This window comes from Lepus europaeus, chromosome 14 (assembly GCF_033115175.1).
Source record: "Lepus europaeus isolate LE1 chromosome 14, mLepTim1.pri, whole genome shotgun sequence".
Lineage (NCBI taxonomy): Eukaryota > Metazoa > Chordata > Mammalia > Lagomorpha > Leporidae > Lepus > Lepus europaeus.
Window position 1 is genome coordinate 74,458,040 of NC_084840.1, and position 15,252 is coordinate 74,473,291.

The 15,252-nt window shown below is 42.5% G+C and overlaps 1 protein-coding gene across 5 annotated transcripts in view; it reads left to right on the forward strand.

The window, feature by feature from the left end:
• SFMBT2 (Scm like with four mbt domains 2) overlaps nucleotides 1-15,252 on the forward strand; it is a 259,960-nt gene that overhangs the window by 167,016 nt on the left and 77,692 nt on the right. For all 5 annotated transcript variants that reach the window (XM_062210951.1, XM_062210948.1, XM_062210952.1 and 2 more), the window contains exons 9-10: nucleotides 552-699; nucleotides 14,258-14,340. In XM_062210951.1, the coding sequence (XP_062066935.1) occupies nucleotides 552-699; nucleotides 14,258-14,340 (231 nt within the window). The remainder of the gene's footprint in view (nucleotides 1-551; nucleotides 700-14,257; nucleotides 14,341-15,252) is intronic.

The window sequence follows — 15,252 nt, forward strand, 5'->3', positions numbered from 1 at the left end:
CTCATATTTCTTCACTGATTTTTTCTTATTTTTATTTGCTATTTATCCAGTTCCTATGCATTTATTATTTATTATTTATCCTTTTCTATGCGTTTGAGAAGACTTTTGCTGCATTAGAAAAAGACCACTGTCCTTGAACTACTTGAAATCTGTTGAGGGAGACAGATGTGCTGTCAGTTTGCGGGAAGGTGTGAGAATTTTCCAGAGAGAGGCTTGAGTTTGATGGTTTGGGAACACAGAGTAAGGTCCTTTCTTCCAACCAGATTAGCAGTATTGAAATTGGAACACATTTTGAAAAATTTTGAAAAATTTTGAAAAAAATTTTTGGAAAAAAAAAGTCTTTTTTTTTCCTTTTTTGTTTTCTAATTATTTCTTTATCTTTTCCAGTCATATGACCACAATGATAAACTCTGAATATTTTTGCAACCAGGTTGTGTCAACTCATGCTCAGATCATTTTGAGGAAATGTATCGATTGTCTGTGGAAGCTGTGCTAATATTTCATACTAGCAGAATTAATGCTTGACTCTATTTATTTGTTTTTTCTTCCAGGTTTTTAACAATCATTTTTTTCAAGTGACTATTGACGACCTAAGACCAGAACCTAGTAAGGTCTCAATGTTGTGCCATGCGGATTCATTGGGAATTTTGCCAGTACAATGGTGCCTTAAAAATGGAGTCAATCTCACTCCTCCCAAAGGTTTGTATTCTGAAAATTTGCAGGATTTAGGTGAATCAGGAGGGTGTCTTTTTTAGTTTCTAACAGGTTCAGGATAGTTCATATATATAGCTCTGAGAATATAATAATATTTGCTTTCTCCCTCCCTGCCTTCCTCTTGCCCTCCAGGAAGGTCTTATTGTCTTGGGAAAGGTGCCTTTGTTAATCTGGAGGAGTTTATGCTGTGAAGAATTTAGATGTGTTAGAAACATAGGAGTCTTCTTAGTTCGCTTGACATAGGCATGGATTACAGTGCTACCCCCTGGTGAGGTGTGTGATGTTGGACTTCTTGGTCAACTTCTGTTAACCTTATTTTCCTCATCAGTTGCTGTATGATGGACAGGCAGTGGGGCTGCCATTGTGTACTGATAGAATTGCAGTTTTGCCCAGTGATTGAGGTTAAAGACATGATAATGTCTGAGAAGTTTTTTTTAAAAAATATTTTATTTATTTATTTGGAAGGTAGAGTTCCAGATAGAGAGATGGAGGGACAAAGGGAAAGGTCTTCCATCCGCTGGTTCACTCCCCAAATGGCCATAATGGCCAGATCTATGCCCATCCGAAGCCAGGAGCCAGGAGCTTCCTCCAGATCTCCCACAGGTGCAGGGGCCCAAGCATTTGGGCCATCTCTACTGCTTTCCCAGGCCATAGCAGAGAGCTAGATTGGAAGTGGTGCAGCCAAGACACGAACCAGCATGCATATGGGATGCCAGCACTGCAGGTGGAGGCTTTACCTGCTACACCACAGTGCTGGCCCCCTGAGAAATGGTTTTTAAAATGCACCAAAATCCTGGTAAAGCATTGCTTTATCTTTTTAGATTTTTTTTTACCCTCATAAGTCATATTTTCTCCAGGGCCCAGTTACTCTCAGATATCCAACCTATGATGTTATAATACATTAAAAGAATTAAACTGAGTAGCTACCATACTTATAATTTAATAATGTGGTTTGTTGGCCCCTGTAAGTCTCAGGTTTATTCAGGAAGGAGAGCAGTAAAATAAAAGGTTAAAATCTGAGCAGGAAAATAAAGGTCCTGGTAGGAAATTGAAGAAAGATTAGAAAAATAAACATGGCAGGTATTACTAGACAACCTCAAATAATAAGAATTTTTTTGTATTAACCTTTTCAACTGTCTAGAGATCCATTTACTTGTGGTGTTAACCACATTGGAAGAGCAATTTAATATCCCTAGGTGATGCCTGGCGGGCATCGTATGCTGAATGCATTACTTGATTGTACTGTACCTAGTTCACCAATAACCTAACTGTACTCCACTGGCTTTTATCCCCATTTTTCCTCCATGTTCATCCCCAAGGAGGAGATGCATTGGAATATTTGCATTTCCTTTTTTTTTTTCCACTGCTTGCAGTGGGGCAGCCACGGCATGCGTTCTAATGATAATAGGGTGAGCTTTCACATAACTGTTGACCATTTGCAAGTGTCTAACTAAATTAGCTTTCACAATAATGCTATGAGGAGACCTAGTTGCAAAGTTGTATGTATGTGAGATACCCAAGGTCAGGTGATCCTCAGTGTCAGGCAAGAGGTCTGGCTCCTGAGTCGGCACTTGTTGACAGTGAAAAGGACTTCAGCCTCAAGCTCTGGCTCTGTGACCTAAGCCAAAGCGCTCTGCATCACTTTTCAGGATTGTCACATGGGGACACCCATGGATAGGAAATGTTGTTTGTAGAAGGCTGGGTCATGCTAGTTAGTACCTTCCAATAAGGAAATCTCAATGATAATTCTTTTAAAACTCTGAAAGCATTGAAGATGTAATAAATGTCTTTAGTACAGGAGCCACTGATAATCTGTAGGAGTTATCTGGTGAACATGGGACTGTTTTCTTGAAATAGTAAGAGTTTTAACTGATACACTAGGAAGAAAAAGACCAGGAACTGATGGAAAAATGGACAAGGGATATGGACTGATTAGTACACAAGGGAAAGCAGTGACTGTTATACAAACTCATTATAATATTTGAATTACAAATTAAAATCATATTGAGATGCTAGGTATTTACTGGATGCGGTAGAAATCCAGGGGAGAAGGTACAGAAGAAGTTAGTTTTTTTTTTTAATTTATTTTTTGTCAGGCAGAGTGGACAGTGAGAGAGAGACAGAGAGAAAGGTCTTCCTTTTGCCGTTGGTTCACCCTCCAATGGCCGCCGCGGTAGGCGCGCTGCAGCCGGCGCACCGCGCTGATCCGATGGCAGGAGCCAGGTACTTATCCTGGTCTCCCATGGGGTGCAGGGCCCAAGGACTTGGGCCATCCTCCACTGCACTCCCTGGCCACAGCAGAGAGCTGGCCTGGAAGAGGGGCGACCGGGACAGGATCGGTGCCCTGACCGGGACTAGAACCCGGTGTGCCGGCGCCGCAAGGCGGAGGATTAGCCTAGTGAGCCGCGGCGCCAGCCGAGAAGAAGTTAGTTTTGTTGAGTGTAGAGGAGCAAAGATTCTTGGTCTTCCCTGATGAGATTGCTGATGGGTACAAGCTGGATAGAAGGTAGCTTGGCAATATTTAGTAAAATTGTGGATGCAGTTGCCCTTGACTCAAGAATTCTACTTCTGGAAATTTCTCCTAAAGGCATATATCCATACTATGTATAAAAGGTTGTGTCTTTCTGCAGTATTATTTATAATTGCCCAAGACAGAAAAATCCAAGTGCCAGTTAGTAAGGAACTGGATTCCATCTATTGATTTTGGATATCTGTCTATTGCAAACTGTACCACTTCTGAGGAGAAAGAGACTGATATGGAAAATTCTCCAAAATATTCTGTGAATGGTAGACACCAGGAGGTCTGGTGAGATGTGTTTTTGTTAGAGAAAATGTAAAGAAGAGTGTGTATGCATTCAATGAATGCACTGTACTGTTTAGGTTTTTGTTAAAACCATGAGTACTGCTTCAATGACAGATCATTGATCCCCAAAAGATATTAAGTGGGAAGTAGTTTAAGAAACCAAAGACGTTTAGTATTATTGGAGAGTTGTGCAATGAACATAGATTTTCCCTTACATGGTTTTAACTATTTCCACTTTAAAAAAAAAAAAAGTCTGTCCCCAGACCTTAGAGAAAGGTAGTCTAAAATAGACTGGATACAAACTTTTCAGAGTGGCTGTCCATGTAAGAGTTTTCCTGGTCAGCAAAGGGTAAAACCTTAGAGATTTTACCCCATTAACTTAAGCACAAAACAAGTCAGTGTTATAGGAGCTGTGAAAAGCAATAAAAGAAGTAAATAAGTAAACTAAGTAAAAAAGTATATAGAATATCAACCATGAGTAAATTCGTAAATTCTTTGGTTAACCTTCCCGACATGTAACAATCAAAGATGAGTGAGTTGTAGAATTACAGGAGAAGTTCTGGCCAGAGGAATCTTTTGTGGAAAATGGGTGAACAAAGACACAAGTAAGTGACTTTGTCTCTATTAGGTTGGGCATTTAATGGACACATAAACTGTGAACACAACTTAAGGAGTAAAGGTGGATTTTAATTATTATCAAGACACCGAGCAGTGGACCCTAAGGAAGATGGACTGATGCACTTGTCCCTTTTGATCATCTGCTATGTTTCAGGCATGCCAAGGGGAACAGGAAATAATATCGAGGCAAGCTGATCCTACTGCCTTGATTCTGTGGATGCTAACTAACATTTCGCCGTGCTTGAGTCTGGTTCTTATAAAATGAATTGTGAGGCATTGTAGACTCATCCTGGGCTTCTCAATTTCTCACACCCTATATCTAACCCAGCAGTGAATCCTGTCCACACTGGCAGAAACTGACCATGCGGTCAGGCCCAGGCCACCCCGAAGTCTTACCTGGCAGACGCCCGTTTTCCTCAGTGGACTCAACACAGCAGTCAGGTGATCCCATTAGAACAAAAGCCACATGTCTCCTTCCTCTGCTTAGGCTGTGGCATGGATTAATTTAGAAAACAGGCATAATATTTTATTATTTCTTTATTACATACAATATTTTTTGTTAGAAACTTTCTGTTGTGCTCTATCCTTCTTTGTTGTTGTGAATTGGGTTCTTCTTTCAGTATCTTATTCACTGCCATTGGTTCATGCAGTAGCACTGATTTTCATATACTTACTTCATAGTCAGCAGCTATCTAAGTTGTCTGTCTTAAGAACAGTTTGTGTAAGATCTAGATCATCTGATTCTTGAAGGTTTGATGTGACAACTTGATAAAACCATCTGGAGTCAGCACTACTATTATTGATATTTCTTAAGTGTGAATTTATTTCCTTTCATGATCATAAGTTTTGTTAGTATTACCATTGTTTTGGTTATATATAAATACTTAGAGTGCTATCTATTTTAGCTATATTGTAAATTTTATTGTCAGATAATATGGTCAAGTTAAGCTTATTAATTAAATTTTGTATCACTATGTTTTTGTTTGCTCTACAAATTTTCAAAAGCAAAATGCTTTCCCATAGGAAAAAGAAAAAATCAATATGTCTGACTCTCCATGTTGGTTTGTTTCCTTATGTGGTTGGTGATTTTTTCATTGTGAATGATTTCTATCTATTTGGAAGGCAGACAGACAGAGAGAGCGAGCTCTCTTATCCACTGGTCCACTCACTAAACCCCCACAAGAGCCAGGGCTTGGCCAGCCAGAGCCAAGAGCTGGGAACTCAATCTGGGACTCTCCTGTGAGTGGTCAGGACTCAACTGCTTGAGATATCACCACTGGCTCCCAGGGTGTACTTTGTCAGAAAGCTGGAATGGAGAGTTGAGCTGGAACTTGAACCCAAGAACTGTGATACAGGATCCAGCTGTCCCACGCATGCCTTAACCACTGTGCCCACTTTCCACTCCTGTGACCTATTTTGCAGTTGGTGGTTCTTATTTAAATAGTGGTTCCGTGTGCCCTGGATAGGTATAATTCTTTCCACCTAGTTTTCTATGATGATCAGCCTGCTGTTCTGGGGCTGTCCTTGAATCTTCATTTGTTAAGCGATTGTTCCCCAGGGCCAAGGGTCTTGATCTCTTTTGTTCAGTATCCCAGCCATCAAAAACAATGTCTGATCTATGCAAGTATCTGGTCTTTAAGGGGTGAAGGGCTGACTCTTGTACCAGTTTCTCAGTCTGTCGCATCCAGAATCATGAAGTTGGACTCCACGTCCGTGTGTCCCTATGGCGTAGAGGGAGGAGTGACAGTTCCTTGTGGCTTCCCTTAACCAAAGGCCCAGGCATGAAGCAGCCATCTCCGCTGTTTCTGTTGCTGTGCGTGCAGCTGTCTGGAGCAGGCAGCCTGTCGTGGTCTCAGGTCCTACTGCCCACCTCCCCGAGCCAGGTCACCCTCTGCCCTCGTGAGCGTCTGCGCTTCTCAGCTCTCACTTTTCAGGAACTTTTTTTTTTTTTTTTTTCTCCTTTGGTATTTGGGGATTTTCTTCTCTTCTGAGTTTGGCTGTGTAACTTTTAAAATGTATTCCATTGGATATCGGAGAGGAGCCTATCAGAGTAGGACATCTGGTTCTTGGACTTTAGAAGTATGGCTCTCCAATTCATTCTTGAGAAAAATGGTTGCCTTTGATTGGAATGAAAGTTGGAGTCATAAAACTTTCTGGGTCATTTTTAGTATCTGAAAATTATTTCTGATTGTTGAAAAATAAGGATCCTATCTGTTCACCTTTCCCTAAATCACTTCATTCCTCAGGATTTTTAAGATGCTTTTGTTGACAGTTGACATTTATATGAGGTTAGATTCTGTCCTGATGAAATCTAACATAATGTCTGTAATTCAGAATAACAGGTTTAGCATGCCCCCAGAGTGGGAAATATATTGTGTCACACTGTAAGTGATATCAAATCCAATATAATTATTATTCTAAAAGTGCCTGGCTTGGGTTTATACTAAATTGACTTATTTTTCTCCTCTTTCTTTATTTTTCATTATTTTTTTTTCTGCACCAGACAATAACTCAACCGGGAGTGAGTAAAGGTATAAATTTTAAAGATCTCTATTAGGTACATGTGAAGACTGAACTTCAGCTGAGAATGTGGAGGTAGCTAGAAGATTTCCAAAGGGGAGCTTTTTAGTAAATAGCATGAATGAGAAGAAATGCTGTAGTCAATTCCTGTTTCAGCTGCCCTGCCTGTGAGCCTGTAGGGTATCAAAACCTCCTTCATGAAACAGAGAGAGAGAATGTTGAGGAGGGCTGGCTTCAGAATAGATGGACTGGCTCCCATCTGTGCAGTGTTGCTTCCTCACTCATGCCCTGGGGTACCCATCCCTTGAGGCAGTATCATGGAGTGCATGGCCTCTATAGGTATTCAGGAAGTATTGATTGTTTCAAAAACACTAAGAGCTTGGATTGAAGGTGGAGAGATCAACTTCCAATCAGAGAGCAGGAGGGCATTTGACAAGTGCCCTGCAGAGCTGCCCAATGAGTTGTGGTACTCTCTGCTAAAGGAACGAGAACCTGCTCATCAAACCATGGGTTCTTTTGTGTCGTCTTCCCTTTCTATGTCAGGATCCTGATTTTGCTGATCTTTGAAGATTACTGTACCACTTTTCCTTTCCGAGGGAGGTTGAACTAAAAGCTAAATCAGCTTGCTATTTACACACACTGTTCCAACATTTAATAAAGGAGACATTCTCTGAAGCATAGATCTCTGTTTGCTCGTCACTCATTCCGGGAGAGAGCCTTTGCGAATTTCCATGTCTCTGTCCATCCTTGCCTTTGCCAGGCCATGTTGGGAGGGTCAGGCTGTTGCTCTCAGAAGCTAGAGCCCAAGAAAGCTGGGCCAAGGATAGACATTTGGCACAATGGCTTAAGTTGCCCCTTGGGACATGCACATTCCGTATCAAAGTGCCTGGTTTGACTCCTAGCTACTCCACCTCCAGTCTTGTTTCCTGCTAATGCAACCTGAGAGGCATCATAGGATGGCTCAGGTGCTTGGTTCCCTGTCACCCACATGGGAGACTTGGATGAAATTTCGGGCTCCTGGCTTCACCCTGGTCTGACCCAGGAACTTGTGGGCATTTGGGGAGTGAACCAGTGGATGAAAAATCTCTGTCTCTCTGCCTTTCAAATAAAATGCAGATTTAATTAAAAAGCTGGATCAGTGCCTTTTCTATCTTTGTTGTTCCAGCAGCTAACCTCCCCAGGGTTCAGCAAAGTGGAGACAGCAGTGAATAGTTCTTGAATAAATTGCAGTTCCTTGTTTTAGAAAATGCTCTTGCTTTATTGGTTCAACTAGCTTAATTGTAAAAGGATTTGTTAAGGGTTGAGTGTTTGGCAAGGCGGCTAAAGGCACTGCTTGGATAGCCACATCCTATATGGAGCCCTGACTAGTGTACACTCAGGTAATTAGGTCCCTACCAGCCATATGGGAGACTGGATTGAGTTTCCAGCACTTGGCTTGGCCCAGCCATGAATTTTGTGGGCATTTGGGGAGTGAATTAATCGATGGGAGATTCTCTCTCTCCCCGTCTTTCAAATATATGAAAATAAATAAATTTTAAAAATTGGCTTAAAGATTAGTTTGTTAAAAGGATGTACCAAGTTACAAATCTGATATTTAAAAAGCCGAGAGCAACTTTTAGTATGTATTCTGTCTGATTTCTGTTTGCTTATGTCTACAACTTTGCATACCTACTTAATTATTCTATGCACACTGTTTTGTGAACCATTGTGTTGCTTATTTATTGTTGTGTCTTGCCAGAATATCTTCTACTTTAAATGATTCTGCAGAGTCCAGCCATGATTTGTGGGTATTTAAGTGCTTCCTTTATTTAAACACTTCTCTATTGTTCATGTTTGACATTCTCATTTCTGCTTTTATACATAGAATGTTTGCACAATTTTCCTCTGAAGACTCCAGAATACAATTTCTGCTCTCTTTCCAGCGGTTTGCCCTGTTCCAGCCCCACTGTCATTCTTGGTGATGCAAGAACGCTCCAGATTCACTCGGGCTTGGGCTTTCACGATTAGTGGTCTCTGTTCTGCGCATGCGCTTCCTTACGTCCTTCGCTCGTTGATCCCCTTCGCCATGGCTTACCTCCTCCTCCAGGCCTCTCTGGCCCTAAGTCCTGGGCGCAGCGTCCTTGGGTACCTCCTCTTCCTTCTCTCTGACATTGTGACTCTCTCACTCTTTATGTTTGTGCATCTTCTGCCTCTCTCATCAGAATGTAAGCTGTGTGCAGTTAAGGACTTTTTTGTAGTAGTACATTTCTGTATCCCAAGGATTAGAACCATGCCTCACACACAGCATACACCTAATCAGTATTTCTGAGTGAAGGACTATATGAAGGAGCAAGTGTCTAGATTGGAGGTTGGGCACATTCTTGAAGATTTGGACATAGGACACAGATGTCCAAATTGACATCTGCAATGGTTCTTCAAGTTATATCCCAATCCTAAATGCATTGATGTACCTCTTTACCAACAGCTTTTCTAATGATGAATTGCTAGTATTGTTTTTCATTTTGCCAGTTAAGTAGGTACCAAATATGTTATTCTTTTGCTTTTTAAATCTTTTATTCTGAGTGCACTTTTTATTTAAAATTTGTATTTTATTTATTTGAAAGGCAGAGAGAGAGAGAGGGAGAGAAAGATTATCCATCTGCTGGTTCATTGTCTAAATGTCTGCTGACAGCTAGGGCTGGGCCAAGCGGCAACCAGGAGCCCAGAACTCAACCCAGCTCTTCCACCTGGGGAGCAGGGACCCAAGTTCTATAACTGTCACCTGCTGCCTTCCAGGGTGCACATTAGCAGCAAGTTGGAATTGGGTGCTAGGCACTCCCATATGGAATGTGTGCATCCCAAGTGGAGTCTTAAACACTGATCCAAACACCTGCCATTTGTTGTATTGTTTTAAGTAACCACCCAGCAGCAGGGAAGATATTCCTGTGTATCTCTCCTGTTAGGGAGAAATATTTTTGTAAATTATTCCCCTATCCCTATCCTATGTTTATTTCAGGAGTGCTCCTGATTCTCTTCATGCTGAAGAGAGGCCAAGCTTCCTCTAGAAGCTGGATTAAATCAGGATCATGTTGGTAAAGAAGGGGGACTGTGGCTGTGGGGAGGCAGCCATGGTGTATTCCACATGCTGAAGAGACGGATCCTTGGTTGATTGGCCATTGGTTTGCTCTTCTGTTAAATCAGAGATGCTATGTTTTCCAATAATTTGTATTGAAATAATTTCATGATTATTGTTGAAAATGTGGAAAATACAAAGTAGCTGAAGAAAAATGTAGTCATGAGTCTTATTTTGATATTTTTGATTTTTTTCTTACATTTCCTCTGATCCTTCTGTATCTTATATAAATTAATAATTTTGTTTGTATTTAGGTATCTTTTCATCTAAAGCCCTAGTACTCACTTTTTCATGACTTTTTTTTTTTTCTTACAAAATACACACAATCTCATGCCTGCATGGCATTCTGTGGACTTGAATATGTTTCATATCATTTCCTATTGATGGAAAATTATTTTGTTTTTGTTGTTTTTTTTCCATAGGGCAATCAATCGTCATGCCCCAAGTCTCTTAATGTTAACACTCTTCTAGTTTTTAGGGTCATTTTTATGAGATAGGTTCCCAGAAGTAAAATCGTTGTGTTGAAGGACATGAAAATTTTACTGCCAGATAATTTATCAAAAGAATTGTCCACTTACACTGCCAATAGTCATGTTGCAAGTGGAGCTGTTTTATGTCAATTAATTTTTGTCATCTAGAAATGGGTCATCAGCCTCTTCCCTTCTGGACCTGTACCAGTTGGAGCTTTTTTCAGAATAAACACCAGTAGAAGCTTAACCAACTCTAGCTCTTGTGGTGACGGTCTCCCAGGGCAGCTTGTTGCACATTTTGATAGCCTGAGGGGTTTTGTTTCCTTTTATTTTCTTCTCCCCTCTGCTGTTTTCCCCCCCTCTCCAGGTTTCAAACATGTTTTCCTGGCCGCAGTGAAGCCTTAGTTCTTGTTGTTCTGTCTTTGTTGATTAATGAGTCTAATTCACCCCTGTTGTCTCCATTATACAATCCACAGCGATTTGTTTTTATGTAGAAGTTGTTTTCCAAGCTGTCACAGAACTGCCTTACAAAGAGAGCTCATTATCAGCCCTAAGGAAACAGACTTTAAGTAATGAAGTGACTAAAGATCCCTGAGAGAAGGAGGAGGAGGAAAAGTCTGTCCTGTTCCAGTGTTTGAGGAAGTGAGCGGATTCTAAGGGCAGAGTCATTAATTACAGTTTAGAAGATACCCAGCAAGACTTAATTATACCCAGAAATTATCAGATTAAAAGTGGCTCCCCACGGACTGAGGACCGGCTGTATAGAAGGATGAGGAATGACATTTTCTGACGTGGGTTAAGTCCGTTGGAAGTTGATTATAGAAAACCCAGCTAAGTCGGAAAGGTTTATCCGAACAGATATTGACCCTAAAGAACATGCAAATGCCATGCTCTTCTGAAACGACATTACTGTTCATCCACGTGGGTGCTCCTGTCTGTCCTCCCCCCATGATCTCATGACGCTTTCTGCAGCCCACATGCGCTAAGGAAGTAGCAGAAGTCCAGGAAGGGGATATCAGGACAGAAGGGAATCTTGACTGTCACACACATCAGTTTGCCAAAAATCCAGGACAGCTGGGATCTCCGTGCGTTGCAGGCATTTATGTTGTCTTTGAGGGTTGAGCTGGAAGGTCTTCCAGAGGCTCAGCTGGTTACCCAACATCTCTTTTTCTTTCTTTCTTTCTTTTTCTTTCTTTTTTATTTTTAAAGATTTATTTATTTATTTGAAAGTCTAAGTTACACAGAGAGAGGTGAGGCAGAGGGGGAGAGAGAGAGAGAGAGAGCTGGAGAGAGAAAGAGAGAGCGTTCTTCCATCCGATGGTTCACTCCCCAGGTGGCCACAACGGCCGGAGCTGTGCCCAATCGAAGCAGGAGCCAGGTGTTTCTTCCTAGTCTCCCATGCGGGTGCAGGGGCCCAAGGACTTGGGCCATCTTCCACTGCTTTCCCAGGCCATGGGAGAGAACTAGATCAGAAGAGGAGCAGCCGGGACTGGAGCCAGCACCCATATGGGATGCCAGCGCTTCAGGTCAGGGTGTTAACCCGCTGAGCCACAGTGCTGGCCCCCCAACATCTCTTGCTCACACCGCATCACACTTTTCTCCTTGGAGAAGAGGGGGAATTAACCCCATAGAGGAGAAGATCTGAAGTAGCAGCTGTAAAACCGTGGAGTAGCTGTGGCTCTGGATTATTGAATGCATCAGACAGGGTCTTAAAGGTGTTCTCTTTGTTTCGGGAATTTGTAGCTGAGGAAAGTCAGGTCTGGAAGATCTAGTTCACTTTTACCTCGGTCCATCTAGTTACCCACAGAGCCGGGTCTAGGCCCCCAATGGCATGTTTTCAATTTCAGTTACCTGTGCGCTGTTAGGTAACTTCTCACCAACCCAGTGTGAGGTATCTGGAGGCAGAGTCTTCAGTTCTTCATACATGAGCATGAGGACTCCAGAACACTCCAGAACACTGGCGCAGAAGCGGCACTCAAAGTGCAGGCTCCTGTCATTGTGAACAGACTCACATGACGGTACCCTGTTGAGGACGTGGGCTGTTTTGTTTAGAAATATTCGGAGGGAATTTGATTCGGTCCCTTCTAGAAACCTCTGATATAAGAGCGATTTAGCCAGGGGTGGGTGGTGGGCGTGCAACTCTGGAGAGAAGAAAGGGAAATGGCTGCCAGAGACTTGAAGACCCAGTGGCTCACTGTCTTCTTGGAAGGAAATGAGCTGTCAGTGCTTGTAGAATGGAAGTCTTAAGAAGGAAGGGGGGCCACCCTTGGTGCTCACGGTTGACAGGGGATGGAAGGGTCAAAGGTGGATCTCTGGGGCCACAGAGGAACAGCTGCTTTTTTGGTTGAATGCCTGCCGTCCACTGTGCTTGCTTCATGACAGTAGTTACCGATTTTGCTTCCTACACCCAGGTAGGATGCAACTGGTGTCTTGAGTTTGTTTCATGAAAAAGTTCTCTGGACACGAACTGTGAGATTTCCTGAAAATGTCTCCATGTCAGGTGGATTTGCAGTTGGAGAATTTATGACAATGTGGGGAAAGGAAATGGCAGCAGTTGGGTCAAAATATACTTAAGCAATCCCATATAGCTTTGTTCTGCATGCACATTGGCCCGTAAAGAGTGCACTAGGTGACGACAACACAGTTTCAGCTAATCATAGTTGGTCTGTAGTTTCTTGTTAGCTTTCAGGATATTTTATTTTTTATTTATTTTTGTTTATTTATTTATTTATTTATTTTGACAGACAGAGTGGATAGTGAGAGAGAGAGAGAAAAGTCTTCCTTTTTGCCGTTGGTTCACCCTCCAATGGCCGCTGCGGCCGGTGCATCTCTCTGATCCGAAGCCAGGAGCCAGGTGCTTCTCCTGGTCTCCCATGTGGGTGCAGGGCCCAAGCACTTGGGCCATCCTCCACTGCCTTCCCGGGCCATAGCAGAGAGCTGGCCTGGAAGAGGGGCAACCGGGATAGAATCCGGCGCCCCGACCGGGACTAGAACCTGGTGTGCCAGCGCCGCAAGGTGGAGGATTAGCCTGTTAAGCCACGGCGCCGGCCCTTTCAGGATATTTTTAACGTCTCTCTCCCTTCTCCGTGGTGTGCCTGCTCAGTGACTTGTCCTTGTGCAGGTGATTCTCCTATGAAGAGGTATTCTCTTGCCTAGGTTATGCCTCCCCTGGTTATGAATCAGAATGGTTTTCTCCCATCTCTTTCCGTGTCTTGCCGTGTTGGAGAGATACACATAATTCAGCCCTCTTCCAAAATGAAGAAAGGGAGGGAAAATACAGGGAGGGATGAGACAAGTCACTTTGGTACGGTCGGTATTTAATTGAATTCATTGTATAGAAATAGTTGTTGTTCTAGATCTCGTCCCTCTACATCTCTGATCTGTCCCCAAAATCTCACCAGAGAGGCCCATCGTGCCCAGTTGTCTTTTTCCTTCATCCTCTGCAGTTCAGTTCCAAGGCAAGGTTTACATTCCTCCCCTTCCTTCCTATCTTTTGGGGCTGCTTTATCTCCCAAACCCCTGCTCCTCATTTGCCCTGTGTTCTACCTTTTGTTTATTTAAAAAAAAAAAAAAACCATCCCCCAGGCTGGTGTGTTCAGTGAAGTCTAATCATCTCCTCGAAGACACTGAGAACTCAGAATTTACACGAAGGAGGTATCATTGTTCCTATGAAGTGGATTGTGGGAATGTGTTCTGGGTCACATTCTCCCTCAGCTGGTCTCTTCCCGGTAGCAGATTTACCCACTGGCAGGTGCCAGCAGGGCCGTACAGGTAAGTTCGACCCTTCCTCAGGTTTCAGGTATCTCGTGATAATGATGGTATCCCTTACCTATGTGAAGTGCTTCCTGTTTTCCACAATACCTCATTGGAGTCTCATGAAGTGGGAAGTGCTGGTAGACTTACCAGTGTTCATTCTTCGGGGACCCGGATTGGCACCTCTTATTATCCTAATCACTCACCTGCTTGAACCTTGCTCATTTGTCTGACGCGGTTTTTGTGTCTGTGTTTTGTTGTTCACAGGCTACTCTGGCCATGACTTTGACTGGGCAGATTATCACAAGCAGCACGGGGCAGAAGAAGCACCTCCATTCTGCTTCAGAAATGTAAGGCTTCCCTCTTGCAAATGTTCTTCCTCTTAAACTCTGTAAGTCACAACTCTTTAGTGAGCCAATTTGGAGTACTGCTAAGGCCCTTAGGTTCACAAAGCTCCCATAGGTCTTGAAAAGTTATGTGTTAGGAGCCTGGACTGTGGTGACACAATGGCTCATCCATCAACTATTAAGTGCATGTTAGCTTCGACAAGCCCAAAGTTTATTTCTCTTTTAGGAAAGAGTTCAAAATCTTCAATGGGTGGCTCTCATGGTGGTGTTGGGTTAGTTTCATCATCCAGATCCAGGTAGCAGATGGGAAAAGCAATCAAGGAGAAAATATCCTAGTTCTAAACCCTTCTGCTCACCTTCCATGTGCGAGAACGAGCCTCTGAGCTGCCATCAGTGTGGCCAGGAAGTAGATCCTGGCTGGCTCCTGTGCCCTAGCTGTGAGTCTACCCTATGGAAGGCAGAGGACAAATTTGGGTGGACAAAAGCCACCTGTGCCATCATTAGATATGCACTTGCTATGTGATCTAATATTGACAAGCCTTGTTAGTAGGAGATTCTTTGTTCCACAAGTTCACTCTTCAAATAAAATCTTACTTTGTTATTACTTTAATAATAATTGATTACTAGTAAAATGTACCTCTGTTACTGCCAGCTGCTACCATGTTTGGAAAAGTTTTTTGGTATAGGAATAGGATTTTTGTGATACATAAAATAGCAATGAATGTATGTGCAGGTGTGTGTGTGTGTAGTTACAGGAGGTGGTTTTAGAAAAATATTGTAAAATTATTAGTTTAAACTTCAGCAAACCTAGGAATTCTGAAAGGAGGTGGGAATTATCTCTGTTTTAGGAATGAGGCACGATTGTATAGCCCAGTGTTGTATAGCCCAGTTCACCATCCTTTTTGTTCTCAAAGT